Source organism: Lygodium microphyllum, chromosome 30 (genome assembly GCF_053477565.2).
Source record: "Lygodium microphyllum isolate KBCC chromosome 30, Lygodium_microphyllum_v1.1.10, whole genome shotgun sequence".
Taxonomy (NCBI): domain Eukaryota; kingdom Viridiplantae; phylum Streptophyta; class Polypodiopsida; order Schizaeales; family Lygodiaceae; genus Lygodium; species Lygodium microphyllum.
Window position 1 is genome coordinate 36,152,412 of NC_141164.1, and position 18,788 is coordinate 36,171,199.

At 40.5% G+C, this 18,788-nt stretch overlaps 1 protein-coding gene across 9 annotated transcripts; it reads right to left on the minus strand.

The window, feature by feature from the left end:
* Window positions 1-8,039: 8,039 nt before the first annotated feature.
* On the minus strand, window positions 8,040-18,582 carry LOC148009731 (lysM domain receptor-like kinase 10). 9 transcript variants are annotated; one of them, XM_087672384.1, is made up of 4 exons: window positions 16,857-18,582; window positions 16,744-16,773; window positions 14,911-14,999; window positions 8,040-8,211 (listed from the first exon to the last, which is right to left on the minus strand). In XM_087672384.1, the coding sequence occupies exon 1, from the start codon at window positions 18,497-18,499 to the stop codon at window positions 17,231-17,233; it is 1,269 nt and encodes a 422-aa protein (XP_087528510.1). In that variant the 5' UTR covers window positions 18,500-18,582; the 3' UTR covers window positions 8,040-8,211; window positions 14,911-14,999; window positions 16,744-16,773; window positions 16,857-17,230. The 9 variants fall into 9 exon arrangements, with proteins under 9 accessions (XP_087528510.1, XP_087528512.1, XP_087528507.1 ...); XM_087672386.1 differs by having other exon boundaries at window positions 14,905-14,999; XM_087672381.1 differs by lacking the exon at window positions 8,040-8,211 and adding an exon at window positions 8,365-9,137.
* Window positions 18,583-18,788: the final 206 nt, after the last annotated feature.

The following is an 18,788-nucleotide window of genomic DNA, read 5'->3' on the forward strand; positions in this document are numbered from 1 at the left end:
GTCTGCCACTTGAGGTACATGCAGTCTATGGAGATGTATGGCAGTGAATGTACTTATGCATGAATGGCAGACTTGATGGGTATGCAATGGTGCTCGGGATTATGCTCAGTATGCTCAAGATGCTATTGAGGTGTTAGATCAGGCCCCTTGATCTATGCTCTATCCATGTCAGACATTGGCACTAAGGGATAGACAGTGTTTTTTTGTCACAGTCCTGCAGGACTGTCACAAAGATCCAATTGCAAAAAATTATTTCCTAAATTTGGCGGTAAACCCTATAGCTCATCTCGAAGAGGGCTTCTTCCCCTCCGGTTTGAATCAAAAATCTCCCCAATCGGAGTTATGTTGTGAAAGTTATGCCCATTTTTGTGCACTAGGGTCACTGTGGACAAGTTGCAGACCCCACTCCAGGACAGCCACTGTAAAACCCCTACAAAAAATTCTGATCATTTTCTGTCATAAAGGTTAATAGCTCATCTCAAAGAGGCCGTCGTCCCCTTCGGCTTGAGCCCAAAATCTCAACAATCGGAGTTTCCTACTAAGAGTTACGCCTTTTTACTGACAGTTAGGTCCTATGGACTACATCCAGATAGCTGGCCAAAAAGGCAAAAGCAAGGCCCAAGAGGAACTCCAGAGGGAGATTAGAGACTCCCGGACCTCCATGAATGAGGAACCAAGCTCAGTGCAAGATTACCATGGTGATATACAGGAGGACATGCCTAAAACAGACCCGTATACCCTTCTTAATCACACCCTCTGTCAACATGAGCTCCATCATATGGAACGCCACAACGATATGGTCACCAACCACCGCCAGATGATGTCTAAGTTTGATGAAGCGATTGAGCACATGGCCACCTCAAACTCAAAGACCCAACAGACCTTGGAACAGCTCACTGCTCTTGTTGCTCAGTTAGCGACCGCTTCATCCCAAGAGAAGACCAATGACTCTAGACATGAGTCTAGACGCCCTCCACATCAGGAACCATCGCATGGACCACAGGGTATACTTGGCGCTAAGGGAATTTCCCCTTCTACCTATAAGATCAGGGAACCCTCTCACATGCATGATGAGCCCCTATTGAATTCACCTATCCACCATGCCGGCAACATTCACTTGAGGCCTTCCCCTACCTTGGGTCAAATTTCACCCGCTCTACCTAGGAGCCCCCATGCACCACATATGAGTGAGCCCCATAAAGGACAATATGGTACAAATGGCCAGCCTGGCAATCGTGGAAAACATGGCTATAATGGACAACATGGGCTAAATGCACCACAAGGGATGTATGGACAGCAGGGCATGTATGGCCACCACAGGATGCATGGACAACAAGGATTTCATGGGCATCATGGCCCCTATGATTTGCGTGACAAGGTCATTCTCACAAAGTATAATGGGCAATCTCCCTCACCATCTGACCTAGAAGAATGGATGTCCAAGTTGGAGTCCTACTTCAACATCTACCCCTGCATTGATGAGCAGAAAATACTTTTTGCTTCTCTCCACTTGGAAGGTTTTGCCCACACTTGGTGGTGCTATATCAATCGGGAGAATCAGCAGTTCATTGATTGGGAAGATTTCAAAATGCATATGGTCCAAGTTTTACCAACGTAACCCCACTGTACGTGACTACACCAATCAATTCATGAACTTGACCATGTATGTGGAAAGCATCAGTGACGATGCTAAAGTGCACAAGTACATCTATGGGTTGGAACCGAGTCTATCAGCTGATGTCATGGCCCAAAAACCCACTACACTGTTTGATGCAATCGAACTGGCTAAGAGATATGCAAGAAAGTACCGTAAGAATGAGCATTTTCAGCAAGGTGTTAGACCTCCCCGCATCCCTTCACGATTAACCCCACATGGAGGTGGTTTTCGAGGCTCTTCTATGCCTAATAACAACGCCAAAGTACCCACTTACCCCGCCTTCCATGCCGAAAGAAAAACGAGCACTTTTGGGACAGCATCGGGCTCTATGGCTGAAAATAGGTATGCTGAAAATAAACAGTCCACTACATCAGCTTCCCATGGATCCAGTAGTCAACGGTTCATCTCCCCAGATGTTGTCAAAGAACGGAAAGAAAAGGGCCTATGCTTTAAATGTGGAGATAAGTACACTGTTGATCATGCATCCAAATGCCCCAACAAGTCAGCTAAGGTCAAAGTTCATAGCATGTATGTCATGGAAGATTGGCACAATGAGGAGGATGTCCTAGCCATTGACCAGATTGAGCCCACGGAGGATGTTGATCATGAGCACTTCTATGACCTGGAGGATGGGTTTCCCTTTGACCAAAGCAGTGCACCCTCACAGATACTTGATTTAACATCCCACCCACCTCCCACTTCCCTTTACTCAATCTCCTTGGATGCTTGGACAGGTTCGCGTAGCCCCAGTACCCTTCGCATTCAAGGTAGTATCAATGGGAAGCATGCTTTTATCCTTGTGGATAGCGGAAGCACGCACAGTTTTGTCAATAAATCAGCCATTGATCGGTTGAAATGTATTCCTATGGCATTACACCACCCCTTGAAGGTCCAAGTAGCAAACGGAGAAGAAGAAATCGGCACACATGTATGTCTCGCAGTTCCCTTATGCTTGGCTGAAAATTATGTGGCACTGGTTGATCTGATTGCCCTAGATATGGGCCCCATGGATGTTGCCTTGGGCTGTGACTAGCTGAAACAATTGGGAAAAATTACTATGGACTTCTCTCATCTTTACATGGAGTTTATGATGCATGGACAGCCTATCCACCTAGAGGGAGTTTGAGATCATGCTGATTTTCAGCTCATTACAACAAAGCAACTCAGACGGGAGTTTAAGAAATGCTCACAGATCTTTGTTTTGCAATTAAATAAGAACAATTCTGATCATCCCTCCACAGTATCATATGACTCTGCCTTGCAGGCCTTACTTGAGGAATACAATGACTTATTTTAGATCCCTACATCCCTCCCTCCCAAAAGACAAGTGGACCGCCCACTTGACCTAGAGCCCCATTCCAAGCCAGTGAACAAACCCCCCTATAGACTCTCCAAGTGTGAGCGTGAAGAGGTTGCAAAGCAAATCTAGGAGATGGGTTTCATTGAACCGAGTTCTTCCCCCTATGCATCCCCTGTTCTCTTAGTCAAAAAGAAATATGGCTCCTTCCGCATGTGTATTGACTACAGAGATTTGAACAAGATTACAGTGAAGAATCGCTACCCCATCCCACGGATTGATGATTTGCTGGACGAGTTAAAAGGGGCATGGTTTTTCACTAAGATTGACTTGTGCTCTGGCTACCATCAGATTCGTATGCGGGCAGGAGATGAGGTCAAAACGACCTTTCGAACTGATCGTGGACTTTACCATTTTCTTGTGATGCCTTTTGAGTTGACTAATGCCCCTGCCACCTTTCAAAGCCTCATGAACAAAATCCTACAGCCCTTTTTGGTTGACTAACGCCCCTGCCACCTTTCAAAACCTCATGAACAAAATGCTACAGCCCTTTTTGTTCAAGTTCGTGCTTGTTTTCTTTGATGACATCCTCATTTACAGCAAGTCATCTATGGAGCACTTGACACGCGTTCGGAGGGTGTTTGACATATTGAGAGAGCATCAACTCTTTGCTAAGGAGAGCAAATGTATATTCATGCAGACATCTGTGGAGTACTTGGGACACATTGTAAGCAAAAATGGTATACAGGCTGACCCCAAAAAGGTGCAATGTGTTAAGGATTGGCCCACTCCTTCCACCGCCACCTCCTTGCGTGGCTTCCTTGGTCTCTCCTCATTCTACATACGCTTCATTAAGCACTATGCCACCGTTGCAGCACCTTTGACTGATCGCTTGAAAAAAGAGTCATTCTTTTGGGATGCCACGGCAGATCATAGCTTCAAACAGTTAAAGGACGTGCTTACTTCAACCCCCATCCTTGTTTGCCCTGACTTCTCTAAGCTCTTTACCATTCATTGTGATGCCAGTGGCCGGGGTATTGGTACAGTATTGTTGCAAGAGCATGGTGTGATTGCATTTGAAAGCCGCAAGCTTGATGAGAAGAAGATGCAAATGAATGTATACGACCAAGAGATGTTGGCCATCCTCCATGCCATCAAGAAATGACACCACTATTTGTATGGCAGCCGCTTCCAAGTGAAAAGTGATCACCGAGTCCTCCAATACTTCTTGACTCAATCTACTTTGACTCCTAAGCAAATGCGATGGGTGGCAACCTTACAGAACTATGACTTTGACATTTCACACACGCAGGGCAAGGATAATATTGTGGCTGATTCTCTCTCTCAAATGTGGGCATGTAGAGTGTCATCTATCTCAGAACTGCACAGTGATTGGGTTGAAGAGCTCTAGGAGGCTTACTTGTTAGATGACCATTTCAGCCACATATTTCAGAAATTACAGCATGGGGTTATGGCTGAAAACTCACAATATCAGCTCAAGCATGGCCTTATTTGGTCCCATGGCAAGATTGTCATCCCACACACTTTCCCCTTCACCAGAAGATCATGGAAGAAATGCATTCTTGCCCCACTGCCAGTCACTTGGGTGTTTTCAAAACATATGATAGGATTGCCAAGAGCTTTCATTGGAAAGGCTTATGGAGAGACGTCAAGGACTTTGTGACCAAATGTGTTCCATGCCAATAGAACAAGGATAGTACGCTCAGGCCCGCTGGCCTCTTGCAGCCTCTCCCCATCCCTGACGGGAAATGGACTCACATCACAATGGACTTTATCACCAGCCTTCCCGTGACTAAGAAAGGGTGGAACAGTATCTATGTGGTAGTTGATCACCTCATCAAAGCTGCCCACTTTATCCCCACTAAGGTCCAATATACTACCTCTCAGATGGCCACTCAGTTCATGGAAAATGTCTTTAAGTTGCATGGCCTACCACAAGTCATAGTACATGATTGAGATGCAAAGTTTATAAGCAACTTCTGGCAGACAGTTTTCACCTCCATGGGGACCGCTTGCTCCATCCATTGCATACCACCTTCAAGCTGATGGCCAAACTGAGAGAGTGAAAAAATGGCTTGAGGCATACTTGAGGCACTTTTTCCATGATGTACAGCACAATTGGGATACATGGCTTCACTTGGCTGAGTTTGCATATAATAACTCCACACACTCTAGCATTGCAGTTTCCTCTTTTTAGGCCTTATATGGGTATAAGGTTCCCATTCCTACAGTCTTGTTTACTGATATGATCAATCCTCAGAGTCAAACTGAATTGGATCACATGCAAGCTTTACTTCAACAATGCAAAATGAATCTTCAGAAGGCCCAAACACACATGAAACTCTATGCTGATGAAAGACACAGGCATTTGGAATTCCAAGAAGGGGAATTGATCCTTTTGAAAGTGCCTAAGTACCGCAAACTCCACTCTCAAAGAGGGCAGCAGTAACAAGCTAGCCCACCGCTTCTATGGCCCATACCGCATCATGAAGAGAGTTGGCGACTTGGCCTACCGCTTGGAACTTCCCCCTACCATCAAAATCCACAATGTGTTTCATGTCAGTCATTTGAAACCCTTTGTAGGCTCCTCAATGGACTATGTGGAAGAACTTCCCCCCATCGATGAAGAGGGCATCACTCAATATGTTCCTGAAGCAATCATTGGGCAGCAAGATAAGCACTTACGATCCCGATCCATCAAAGAATACCTCATCAAATGGCAAGGCCTACCCTTGGAAGAAGCCTCTTGGCGCCCAACAATCATCCTCGATGAATTTCCCTACCTCCCTAAACCCCAACGGCTAGAAGACTAGCCGGTCATGACCCAAATTGCCCACTTCCCGCCCGCAGACTGCACACTGTTTTAGAATAGTTTTGTACTTGCTCAAATCCAATGCATGTGCATTCTACATACACTGAAAGTACTCATCATGAGCATCGTTTCGACATATAGTACACCCCATTTGGAGCTACCTATCAAAAGTTATGACCAGTTTACTTCAACCGACTGGTCCAGGACTGCATGCTGTCCCTAGTCTCTCCACACCTATTCTTCATTGTCAAAGGGCTCTGGGCTCTGATTAGTACTTGGCAACCCTCCCTTAGCCCACCCATCACTCCCCTCTGTTTCTCCTTGGTTTTTAGGGCAAAAACCTTTCGAGTGGGGATGGATTGTAACAAGCAGGATACACACTAACTAGGGTGTAGACACCCCGTCACACTGATCGAGGTATTTAAGGTGTAAGAGCCCCAGATTAGGGCAATCAGTTATTATCAAGATCACACTCTTCATCTTCATCTCCAGGTTCCATGGCTTCCTTCTCCTTTCTCTCCTCTTCTAGTCTTTTTCCTTCTTCTTCTTGTTCTCTTTCTCTCTCCTCAGCTCTCTTTCTCTCTCCCCTCAGCTTCTTTCATTACACCATCAAGGCCAAGCTTAACCAAGATTTAGAATATTTTTACATTGTATACTTTTTCTTTGACATTTGATAAGTATACTTATGATAATCATTTTAAACCACTTCAAATACTCTGTCTAATACATGCAACAAAATGATATCCTTCATGCTCTAGCCCATTCCAAGGATTATGGCTAATATATACACTAAAATAATATCATCTATTAAACATATAATAATAACTTATGAGGTTGATTTTATACCTCCATATTGCATCTATGCTTCTATGGTATTTAAATAGCCATAGAACTTTGACCCCATCAAATTACTTACATACCTCATATAACATCCTCTTATAGCACCATAAGGAATTTTGAATGGGAAATTAAATGGGGGGATTCCTCCCCTCCAAATATTAGGCAAGACAACAAGCAACAATCTCATTTGGCATTTTTTTCTATGTGCAAATAGGATAACTCACACACAATGGAGCATGGTTGCACTAGGATACTTGTCCTTGGTGAACCTACCAAGGGGGAAGGACCAACCAAGTTTTTGAGTGGGAAAGAGCCTAGCCATATATAAATACACCATATAAGCACATCTATCCAACCAAATGATGCACCCAAGAACACTTGAACTCACAACCTCATGATTATGAGCCCAAAGTGTTAACAATTAGGCTATAACCTTTGGGATGTAGCTAGAAACTTTTGGTAACCCCTAACGACTAAATTTGTGTGTTGCTCAAATACCTTTAATAACCCTTGAATACTAAACTCATATACTACTATCTTACATACCTCTTGACTCCCCCCCCCCCCTCTTCGAGTGGCCCAAACACCCTAAAGATATCTAAAATTAGGAAATTAACCTTGTTAGCATTCAATGATGTGAAGGTATAAGACTTTTAAACATGCAAATGCATATACTAATACCTCAATAATTCTTCTCTAAGTAGTCATAGATTTCTTTCTACATACATACTTTTATGTAAGTCCTATATGTTCTCAATTTGTCTATTTCTTTATGTAGACATATATTTTTATGTAAGTCTTTTATGTCCTCAATTGGTCTTTCATGTATAAAGGATGTCCAAGATTCTAGTACATTCAATTGGTAACTATTATTTCCTTCATGTTGTTAAAACAAAAGATGCACAATATCAAAGGTGTCCTAATGGGGCTTTAAACACCTATACAATTTACAATAGAAGGAGAAAAAAGAGACAATATGGCTCATTTAAACTAAAAAGTACATGTGTACCTACCACTCAGCAAAATGAATTCAAAGAAGAATAATACTATCATGGAATTCAAGTAGATGGGTAAATCAATAATATTTTAAAAGAGTTTTCAAAGTCTATTCTACACTTTAGATAGTGCAATGCAAGCTTAGCTTTCCAAATCCTATAAATCATTGTATTAGATGTTAGCTATGTCTTTGAGTAGGATTATGAACAACAATACTTCTAAGGGGGGTAATATTTGTTGATTGGCAATTTTTTCCAACATATCAACATTAGAGTTCAAAACTTTAGTACGTTGAGTAATAAAATTTTCAAAAAATATTCATCACGCTTCGAAACTTTTTGGGAAAACATACCTAGGGTTTTCCATAAATTCTAAGAGTATTTCACATCAATAATATATTGTAAGGGCATATTTTCAAGAGTATATGAGATGTCTCCTTTTTATTTTGGTTATTCATCTAGGATTCATCACAGAATTTATAAATCTAAAACATGTGAATTTCTTTAAAGACATCCTTCATTATGAGAGGAAATTTGATTTAAAAACATCACGCATATGGATATGGCCAACTTTTCCAAAAGCATGCACCTACAAGCACAAAGAGACTTTTTGAATCATCGCATCATAAAGGTATAAGGAATTCCGATTGTTATGATGCATGAATAAGCAAAAAATAAAGGTCTCTAAGGAATGTTGTAGGCATATCTCAAGTTCACATTTAGACATATTGAGCAATGTTTGATTATATGTAACATGAAGATAGATGCATAAAATAAAGTAAAATGGTCCATTCTTTGTGTTTGAAATGAAGGTTATTTTGCATAATGTTTCAACTTATGATCATGGTTTGACTTCTCTTAAGGTAATACAATCATGTGTACTTTTATCCTTGTTGAAGTGCATTTTTCTTTCCTCTAATCAATCTGCAGTAGGTAGAAATTAATGGTTGACCTATAATAACAAACCCAAATAATTTCATTCTTGTTTGTGAAAACTTTTTAAAAATCAAAACAAAGCCTTCAATTGTATGTTAGTACATAATCTGGTTATTTGAACACCCACAAGACATTCATGTGAATTATTAGTACCACATTGCAAGGATTAAGTGACTTTAAAGAAATCAAAAACAATGATGAATGGCTAACACCATCTTTTTCTAAGAAGACTAATTTACACCACCACGAGGGTTGAAGAGGCCCCACATCAATAACATATCCTTGAACTTGCTAAAACATAAAGAACGTGAGTAGTTAATGGTACAACACAAATTAACATATTACGAGCCCTTATAATATCGTACTACTAATCCACACTCTGGGTATACTTTTCCTCATTTTTTGTGTGCTACTCACTTGCCTCTTCTTCACTCTTGAATATGCAAGTAAATAACCATATTTTCCCCTTGCCATGGTTGAGCATGTCAGGGATGCAATGGAGGACCATCTTCACCCCTTGGATTGAACTCTTTTGTCTACCTCTCTTCAAGCTCAACCTCTTTTGCTTTAGCTTGTAAGCTACACAAAACTTATACTTTTGGCATTGGAAAAAAGAAAAAGGCATCCCTTTCTCAATATATATTGGATGAAAATTGTAATTTGTAATTTAAATAAATATTGTAATATTGTGCATAATTAGGTGAACATAATCATCCATAATTGTAGAGTACATTTATAGAAACCACATTTTCTTGCTTCCATGCTAATCACTTATCATTCAAAACATAAATCATGGTGGATTGTAGGATAAATAAATTAAACACATCATGTAGATGAATTTTGTAATCATAAGTGATAATTGTGGGTCTAGATAAAAAATGGACACAAGCAACTCAGGCATCTGAACCACACACTTCAATATGGTTCCATCCAACCTATAATCTACGACACAAATTATATACCCCAACACAAATGCAACCCAAAACATGAACTATGAAATTGCTTCAACTTATGTTGTGTACTCACATAGTATCAAATGTTCAGCTCTTGCTTGATGGGGTCCAATGATGCATATGAGGCATGTTGACTTTGGATTTGATTCCATTGAAGTGTTTCAGACATCATGAGCTCAGCTTGGTTGTGTCTTGTGGTGTGTTTTTGGTAGCCCACCTATCAACACTTGTCTACTCATGGATATGGGTTAGCTTGCTTTCATTGTGCTGTTATGTTTTGGATGTTGTCCATGTGATGTGGTGCTTTGGGTGACTTGTGATATGTTGAACAACTTTCACATCTAATATGTTCAAATTCACCTATGTAGACTACCATCATAGTTGACTCCTAACTACTTAGCCGCTAGTGTGTCATTTCTTTGCTTCATCAGTGACTTTCTATTTGTGGCCCTTCCTATGTTTCATTTGTGTTCTAATCCCATCATCTAACCTTGTTTATTGTGTGTTTGTACCCTAACAAAGGGTTCTTTAGTATTGATTCAATGCTATCACAAAACTCTATGACCTATTGATCTTGGTCCTTATGACACTTTGTGCTGACATGTGACTTCCTTAACTATTGAACTTTGTCTTTTCTTCGAACTCTTTGGCATATAAATTGTCCAAATATCTCTCTCTACATTCCTCGTTTCTTTCGTGAATTCTCTCACTAACGACACCCCCATGCACTAACAAGAAGGACCAACTTCAAAGTTTGCTAAAACATGAATCTACTTTTAGGTTAAGGGGTTGATTGCCTTCTCGAGCTAGAAGTGGCCACACAACAATGCTTATAGTTGGAGAGAGGGGTGACAAGAAGAAAAAAGAAAAGTGCTACTTTTGCAACAAGGGGCATCTCCTAAATGACTCTATCCTTTTGGAGATGCCCCTTCTTGTCACAAAAGTAGCACTTTTCTTCCTTGTAGCTTTGCAGGAGGAGGCGGCAAAGGGCAAGGGTGACTTGGATTCTTCATTCTAATTCCAATCGAGGAGCCAAGGATGCTCTAACCAAGAAATTCATCTTCTTACCTTAGTGATGTTATCACTCTTCACAAGTTCCCAATTCAGATAGGGACTAAGAGAGCAGTGGTAGTGTGGCATTGTCATATCTTTGGTGCGGTGGTTTCCCAAGCATGGCTTTCTACATGCATCAATTTACAACATACTTTTGAAACCCCGAAGCCAATGTACCTTCATGTCCATGATGGGAGATACAATTGTGTGGTAGCTCCACTAATAGTAGGATCTCACATGCAAGTTCCCTTTGACAAGATGTCTAAATGCAATGTACCCACCTTTCTACTTTAGATGTTATATAACAAAAGTTATCAAGGATGTTGCAAGTTTTATTGCACATCAAGCTTGTAGAGTAATAATGTTTAGGGATTTTTAAAACCTTGTTTTTTGGTTCTTCTTTAATCGTGGTAGAAATTCCTAGTGGTAGTACATAAAGCTTAAATTTTGCTATGTCAAAACTCCTCAAGCACTTAATATGAGGAGATAGGATTGTATTAACTCATCACATTACCATTCTAACACTTCAATTGGTCCTAAATTTAAAGTCCCAAATCAAAAGTTATGGCCACTTGAAATTTTATCCCGAGTATAAGAGTTTTCATGCACACACGACTCATTCATAGAAATTAATGATGACAAAGTACATAGAGGTTAGATTTAGGCTTTTTCAATTTAGATAAGCACTTAATATGAGGGGATAAGATCATAAATCTCATCACTATGATTCCAACTCTTCAATTGGTTTTGAATTTCAAGTTCTAGACCAAAAGTTATCGTTGTTTGAAGTTCTACCATAAGTATAGGAATTTTCAATTACGTACTAATGCTAATGGGTGCATTTTTTTCTTTTTTGGGCCATTCTTGGAAGGCTACTCCCCCCTCTCAAATCCCATAAGCTTTTAGAAGCCCTAAATCAATCCTTTAATAACTATATAAAGGACCCTTGAGATTATTTGAAACACATCTTCCCTTGGCCAATAGCCAACCTTAAAAGCCCCAAGAAACAAGAGCTTCAATACAAGGTGTAGAAGGTCAAGAAGAAAAGAAACCAAAATTTTTGTTCCTCTTTTTTCAATTATTGTACAAAAGCTCTCTTGAAAACTCTAGTGAAGTTTTTTTTTTCACACTGATAGAAGTAAGTTCAAAGTTGTACATGGCTAGTTGTCATTGCTCAACTACTCCTACAACAAGAATGGCAATCAATGAAGATGTAACAAACATCAATATGGAGGCCACTAATACCAACCCCATAAATGAAATGATCAATAGACAAAATATTGAAATTATCAAGGCCAAGATCAAGAACGATGGTTTAACTAAAGCAAGATTGATTATTGTTTGCAGAAAGAGATGTTTTCATGTAGTAAGGGAAAGTGCATTGTTAATTTCTTTCTATAGAATGCTAAGTTTGTGATGAATTTCTTTTTGCTTTCTATAACTCCTTATCATGTGGATAAAACCATTGAGGTTTGATATCAAGGATTGGTTGTGATGTGCTCGAGGCATCCCTCTTGGAGCAGGACAACCATTAAGGGTTGATTGTGCAATCAATAATGCGTGAACCAAGTCGATTAAAAACTACCTAGCATCATGGGCATCATGTAGATGGTAAATAGAGCCCAATCCTAGTGTGTAATTCTATCGAAAGGAGCATAAGGGTCAAGCGTTGGTCCGCAAAGGATTACTAGCCATCTAAACACCTTGCTAGCTACCTATGATGAGGTTTGTGATTCTTTATGACATATCTAGGTAATGGGCTAGAAGGCTAAATCCTAGGTTGCCAATAGTTTTGTATTGACCAATTATGAAATTGGCAATTTTGATGTTAATGAAAAGCTATTTATTGCTAGTGAACGAATGTTTGTGCATTGATTGACTAGCATGTCATGCTTAAAGGAATTGTGTTACAAACCCTATGCAATGCATTATTTAAGAAAAAAATTTGTACATCTCAAAATTGTGTGGTAACATAAACTATTTAATCATCTAAAGATTATTATGTGAGTGGGTGGAAAGCAACATGATAGAGATCCCAATGACTCCATCCTATGGATTGGCGTAACTTGTTGGGTGGATTTCCACATACTTGTTAGAATGAGGATCAAGAAAATGCGACCACATGCGTGAAAGGATAAAAGCCAAGTTAACATTATTTTAAGGGAAAATTGAGGTACAATATTGGCCCTTAAAGGCTATGGTAGCAAGTGTCACTCTTTGTGAACCAATTACATATTAGCTACTCTCATCTCTAATCGATTTTGAAGTGCCTATCTTAGATAGTGTTTAATTGTTGTTAAGATGACCTTCCAATATTTTCCCTACAAAATAGAACTGAAACTCCCATGTTTAGCTAAGCTTGCAATTCTAGAAAGAGGGACTAGACATTGTTGCTTATGGAACCACAAGATTTGGATGACTTCTTTGAGACCACTTTAAGGTTTCAATGAGGAATATCTTATCCTAAAGGTGGGGAATTCATGGTAATGATGTGCTTCTACATAGCTATTTGTGGCAAGCAAAGAGATTTCAACCATTTCTACTTTCTATGATCTAGCTTTGAGTATGATCAAGATCAACACCAATGTTTTCTCCAAGTCACCTTAGCATTGGCTCAATCACCCAAGGCTATTGTCCCTATTGTAGATACTATGACATTGACAATTTGTAGGTATTTACTAGACAATTTCTAACTATTTACTATGGTATGGGACATGCTAGACATTTGGCGGATCTTGTTGGGTGGTTACTTTCTAAGCTATATATCATTGTACATCATGTTACACTAATTACCCATAATTTAATATAGGATATCATGGATATGAGCATTGTATTTATTGTGCATCTTATGGGCTCTTCATGGATGCCACATTTAAAACTTTGCATGGCTCATCACATTAACCAACTTAATCCTTTGAGATCTCAACTCCGCTATTCTATATATATATATATATATATATATATATATATGTGTGTGTGTGTGTGTGTGTGTGTGTGTGTGTGTGTGTGTGTGTGTGTGTGTGTGTACAGATATATATACATATATACATATATATATATATATATATATATATATATATATATATATATATATATATATATATATATAATGTGTGTGTGTGTGTGTGTGTGTGTGTGTGTGTGTGTGTGTGTGTGTGTGTGTGTGTAGGCTTCGACTCATCATCGTCATCACCACCACCTAGCATCCTTAGAAAGATGGAGATTGAAGGTCCTATGATTGGTGGTATTATACTTCATTCTCATCCTTTTCTTTATAAACCCCATCACTCCCATTCATGAGTTCTCTTTGAGCTCATTGTTCTTTTCTTTGTTCATTATTCATTTTGTTGTATTTATACCTTGTGTTTTTTGCTTATGTTTCCACTGCGCACTCTCAAAACCAATCAATCACCTAAAATGGCCAAGTTAAGAGACATGGCTAGGCAAAACTGGGCAAGAGAGGCATGTATGCCTTCTTTGGCTCTTCTACCTCCTTGATTCTTCCCTTGGCATATATGGTTGATTCTCCATTTTTGGATGGGTTCCTTACCTTCAAACCATTCTTTAAGGGTTCCCTACCTTCTGAACCATGTTTCTCATTTTGGTTTATAGTTGCTCAAGTTCTTTTGTTCTATCCAACTAAAACTCATGTATGGCCAACTTCTTTGCCACTCCACCTTGATATTGTACAAAACTAGGAGACCAAGGGTTGGAATGATATAAAATAACAAAAATACAAGCCTCCTTATTCTTGTGGCAAGCATGCATTATTTGCCACAAAGCTCATTACATTTATAGCATATCACATTGTCATCAACCTCTCAAAGTAATAGGACCCCCTCACTCATCAATTGGCAATTGATAATTTAAAGATTGTTCATTAAGGCCTTGATAGAAAGGACTCACCTCTCAAGGAGAGGAATGGTTGATTTCAACAATACCAATGAAGAGAAATGGTTACATCTATATGAGATGAGTGAGAAAGAGGAAGTAACATTAAAGAGTGTAGTAAGGAAAGGAAGTTTTGCAAAGAAACAAAAAAAGTGAAGACCGTGTTGTCTATGTTGGCCATGTTGAGGCACAAGTTCAATGAGTATGGCTATAAACTTCTCCGTGTCTTTGTCTAAAATTTTATCAAGCTAATGAAAACAACCCTAGAAGGCCTCACTCTGTAGCAAGTTTGGTTTTGCTCCCAACCAAAAAAAGAAAATCATGCTCATTATACACACCGCCAATTTCAACATATTGAGAAACATGAATAAAGTCAAGGAGACAAATCATGCAAATAAAGACAAAAGATAAAGCATACAAAATAAACAAAGACAAGATAGTATATATACTCTTACACATTTGCGCATCCATGCCAAGAAAGAAACATATGAAGTGCCTCAACATCTTTATACGTCAGCCTTGAACTCCACAAGATCTCATGAAACTAACCATGAAAACAAAAAAAGAATCAAATAATAATTAGAAAATTTGGGACCAGAGTGCAATCTTTATATTGTGAACATTTAGTCCTATTAAGCATCAATTAAAAATGGCTAAATTTATGTGGATGCATGGGAGAAAAAGAGTAATGATTACTATAAGGATTGAAGGCAAATAAACAATTTGATACCAATGATTGCAAAGAACAAAACTTGCTTCCAAGGGACATCACCACAAAGCCTCTACAAGCAACAAATTTTTACTTTCTTCATAAATCTAGAAGCTTCTAAGAAGGTTCTTGTTACCTTTCAATGGTTTTTTCAATATCATCAATTTCCAACCATGTAAGGCCTTTTTTTTGGTAATAAGGAAAACTCTTCTTGAAGTCTTTACAAGCTTGTCACTCGTTCCAGGGTTCGTAGGTGTACAAATGTAAACATGAGTACTGGAAAAGATCATTGCAAAGCTCTTACTCATGCTCACAATCTAATTTGACCTGCAAGTGCAGTCAAAAATCCAAACTTAATGTTGCAGGGTTCTAACTAGATGATTTGCTGCTGTGTAAGCCCAAGGATTCTGACTAGATGATAATTCACACGAGTTATTTTTGAGCTACTATGACCAAAAGATAATGCAAAACTCGGTCATGCATATATGAGAAATCTTTTGGGTCCTGAGAGATCTGTATAGCAGCTTATAAGATGGCATGCAGTACATGATGTTTTGAGCACTCTGATTTGAAGATAAATTTCAGCAAACAGCCTTCTGTCTTCTTCAGATGATCACATGCTGCAGGCAACTCATCACAATCTGTTCAGCTCAGGAACATTCTTGCACAACACTCTGATAACTAGTTCCTGTTTTCCCTTAGCAATAGTAGAAAAGTTGCTGCCTTGCTAACACAGATTAGCAAAGACAATCGTGCCACATGAAAAACAAATTTCAGGAAATAGCCTTCTGCTGTCTTCAGAAGATCACATACCGCAGGCAATTCACCACAATCGGTAGTTCAGGAACATTCTTGCACAACACTCTCTATGATAACTAGTTCCTGTTTTCCCTTGTTTGGTAATAGTTTAGCAAAGTTGCTGCCTTGCTAACACCTTATAAACAAGTTCTGATGCCATAATAAGATAAACTGCAAAGGAAGATCCAAACATGCACCACAAAGAACACAATGATGGTAACACTTACTGAAGAAAATATGAACATACATAGAAAAGAACACAATTGGCAAAACTCACTGAAGAAAAAACACTGCCCACTCAATGATCCCAATGCATGCACACTTATTGATATCCATTGAATGAGCGGATACAAGCTCATCAATAGGAAAAACCAGGATACACCACTTTAGGTATCCTACTAATTCCATAGTATTGCCGTGGTCTGAATCAGGCATAAAATTTGAAATAACACAAAAAGGCTTCTCAACAAAGCTTCCATGACAAGTTGTCCTTCTACATCACTCTAGGCATCCCCCTAGCTCCATACATCTTGCCTTGGTCAAAAGAAGGCATAAAAATTTAAGACACAAAAAACAGAAAATACTTCTCAATAAGGTTTCCATAACAACTCTACTCTCATTTCTTTAGCTTTGAAAGAAAAGACTGACCCGAACAAATCTAAAAGAATATGGTGATCTGAGACAGAAATCAAAACATCACCAGTTTATTCAGAAACTTCAACTTTGTGGTATTTGTCTTTCTAGACATTCAGTGTTAAAAACAAAATTGCTCTACAGTTACCTTTGTACAGCCTCAGCCTTGAACCTCAGCCTGCAAGGATATTACATGTCAGAAACAAGCTAATGGCACAACATTAGAAACAGATCTGGCTGCAAGCTGGAGTTGAGACGCACCTTGACAAGCGAAGTATCCTGGGGACTAACCACACCCATGGTCATGGAGAGAGGACCAGTGTATATGTATTGTATATTGGGGTTGAAGTAATGGAGACACCCCATCTAGATGTGACAGAGTGGGCCTACACTGGCAATTCTTCATTATTATTTCATGCCTCAGCACACACACATGATGTTCAATTAGTGCAGCACCTCTTTGATGATGCTCTTTCCACTGTTTGATAATGTTCTTTGCACTGTAATGCCATTGTAACACCCATTCCTTTTTTATGGGGATCCGCCACATAGGCCTGCTTGGGCAAACAGCCAGTAAAAGCATACCAATGTGGCTCAAGTCTGAACAAAGAAACTATATCCACAGATCTGTTATGTTATCTGGGTTGAAGGGTAGTGGTCAATATTTCTTCTCGAACTGCCAGTGAGGCCTGCCATTTCTGAGAGGAGATTAAGAACCTCTGCAGCTTGGATGCAATATCACACATTTCAGGGCGTTCAGAAGGATTAGGGTGCATACATGAACATGCAATGGCAGCAACCCTGTATGCATCGTCTACAGGGTAGGAGTCTCTCAAAAGAGGGTCCATCCACAGTCTAAGATGACTTTTGGCCTCAGTCTCTGACATAATGGATTGCAGGTCATCTGACAGAAAAACTGCCTTACCTCCTTTCTGACGCGGTGGCGTTACTGCCTCCTTTCCGGATAGAATCTCAGATAAGACAACGCCAAATGAATACACATCATATTTGGCAGACAATTCCCCCAGGGTAGCATACTCAGGAGGCATATAACCATGTATACCATGTATTTTCAAACTCCGAGAGCGTGACATTCTCTGGCCACTGATTTCTTCATGTATTTCTCCCCCTACTGCCTCCTCTTTTACATCACCTGCGATTTCCCCTGTAAGCTGAGCGATGCCCACATGTGTAATCTTCGCACGGAGATCATTGCCCACAAGGATGTTCCTGCTGTCGATGTATTTGTGTATGACCGCAGGAGCGCTGAGATGATGAAGGTACTCAAGGCCCTTGGCAACGTCTGCAGCGATCTGCATTCTAGCATGCCAGGAGGCCAGAGGCGAATACCCCGCCACAATCTTGCTCCGCAGACAATCGCGAAGGTTTGCACCATCCATGAATTCATACACAAGATAGAGATTCTCACCTTCACGGCATGCGCCCAGGAGACGGACGACCTCGCGATGGTGGAGGGAGTGGATGTGCCGGAGCGTGCGGCGGATGCTGGGGACGGCGTGCTGCTGCTGCTTGCGGGAGATGGCGACAGTGGAGCCGTGGAGGGAGGCCTTCCAGACGGAGCGGCCAATCTGCTGGGCTGGGCTGAAGTTGGCAGTGGCAGCGCAGATGTCACGGAAGCGGTAGGGGAAGGGACCATGGGCGACGAGGTCCTTCACGCTGGAGACGGAGGCGGCGCTGCTAGAGGAGAAGTCGGCCGTGATGCTGGTGGAGGTGCTGGCGATGGGGGCGGAGGAGGAGGAGGAGGAGAAGGCGGTGCCGGAGGAGGAAGCGGGGTCGTGGCCATGCCCATGGCTGCGGCCGGATGGCTGCCCATGACGAGGCGCAAGCTTCCGAGGGGGGGGGGCAGGCGGTGATGGGCGTTTCCTCCTCCGTAAACAACACATGACGAACGAGAAAAACACAGAGGAGAGTGAGACAACGGAAGTTGCTTTGTTGGATGCAACACACGAGAGACGAGAGGGGGGGAGGGGGGGGTTGAGAGGAAAGGAAGGGGGGCGTGGCCCCAATGTGTAGTTTTCTTGACACGGTAGAGAAAAGTAGAGGGGGAGGGGAGCGTACCGAGTTCTAGTTTTTATGTGATAGCAAAAACCTCAAGATGTCTTAAAGGTGCATCCTCCATAAAGAGACACAAAGAGAGAATGCTTTGTTGTTGTGTCACACACTTGACTTCTT

Excerpts from the sequence above, each read along its gene's own strand:
- LOC148009731 (XM_087672384.1), bottom strand. The coding sequence starts at position 18,499 with ATGTGTTGTTTACGGAGGAGGAAACGCCCATCACCGCCTGCCCCCCCC.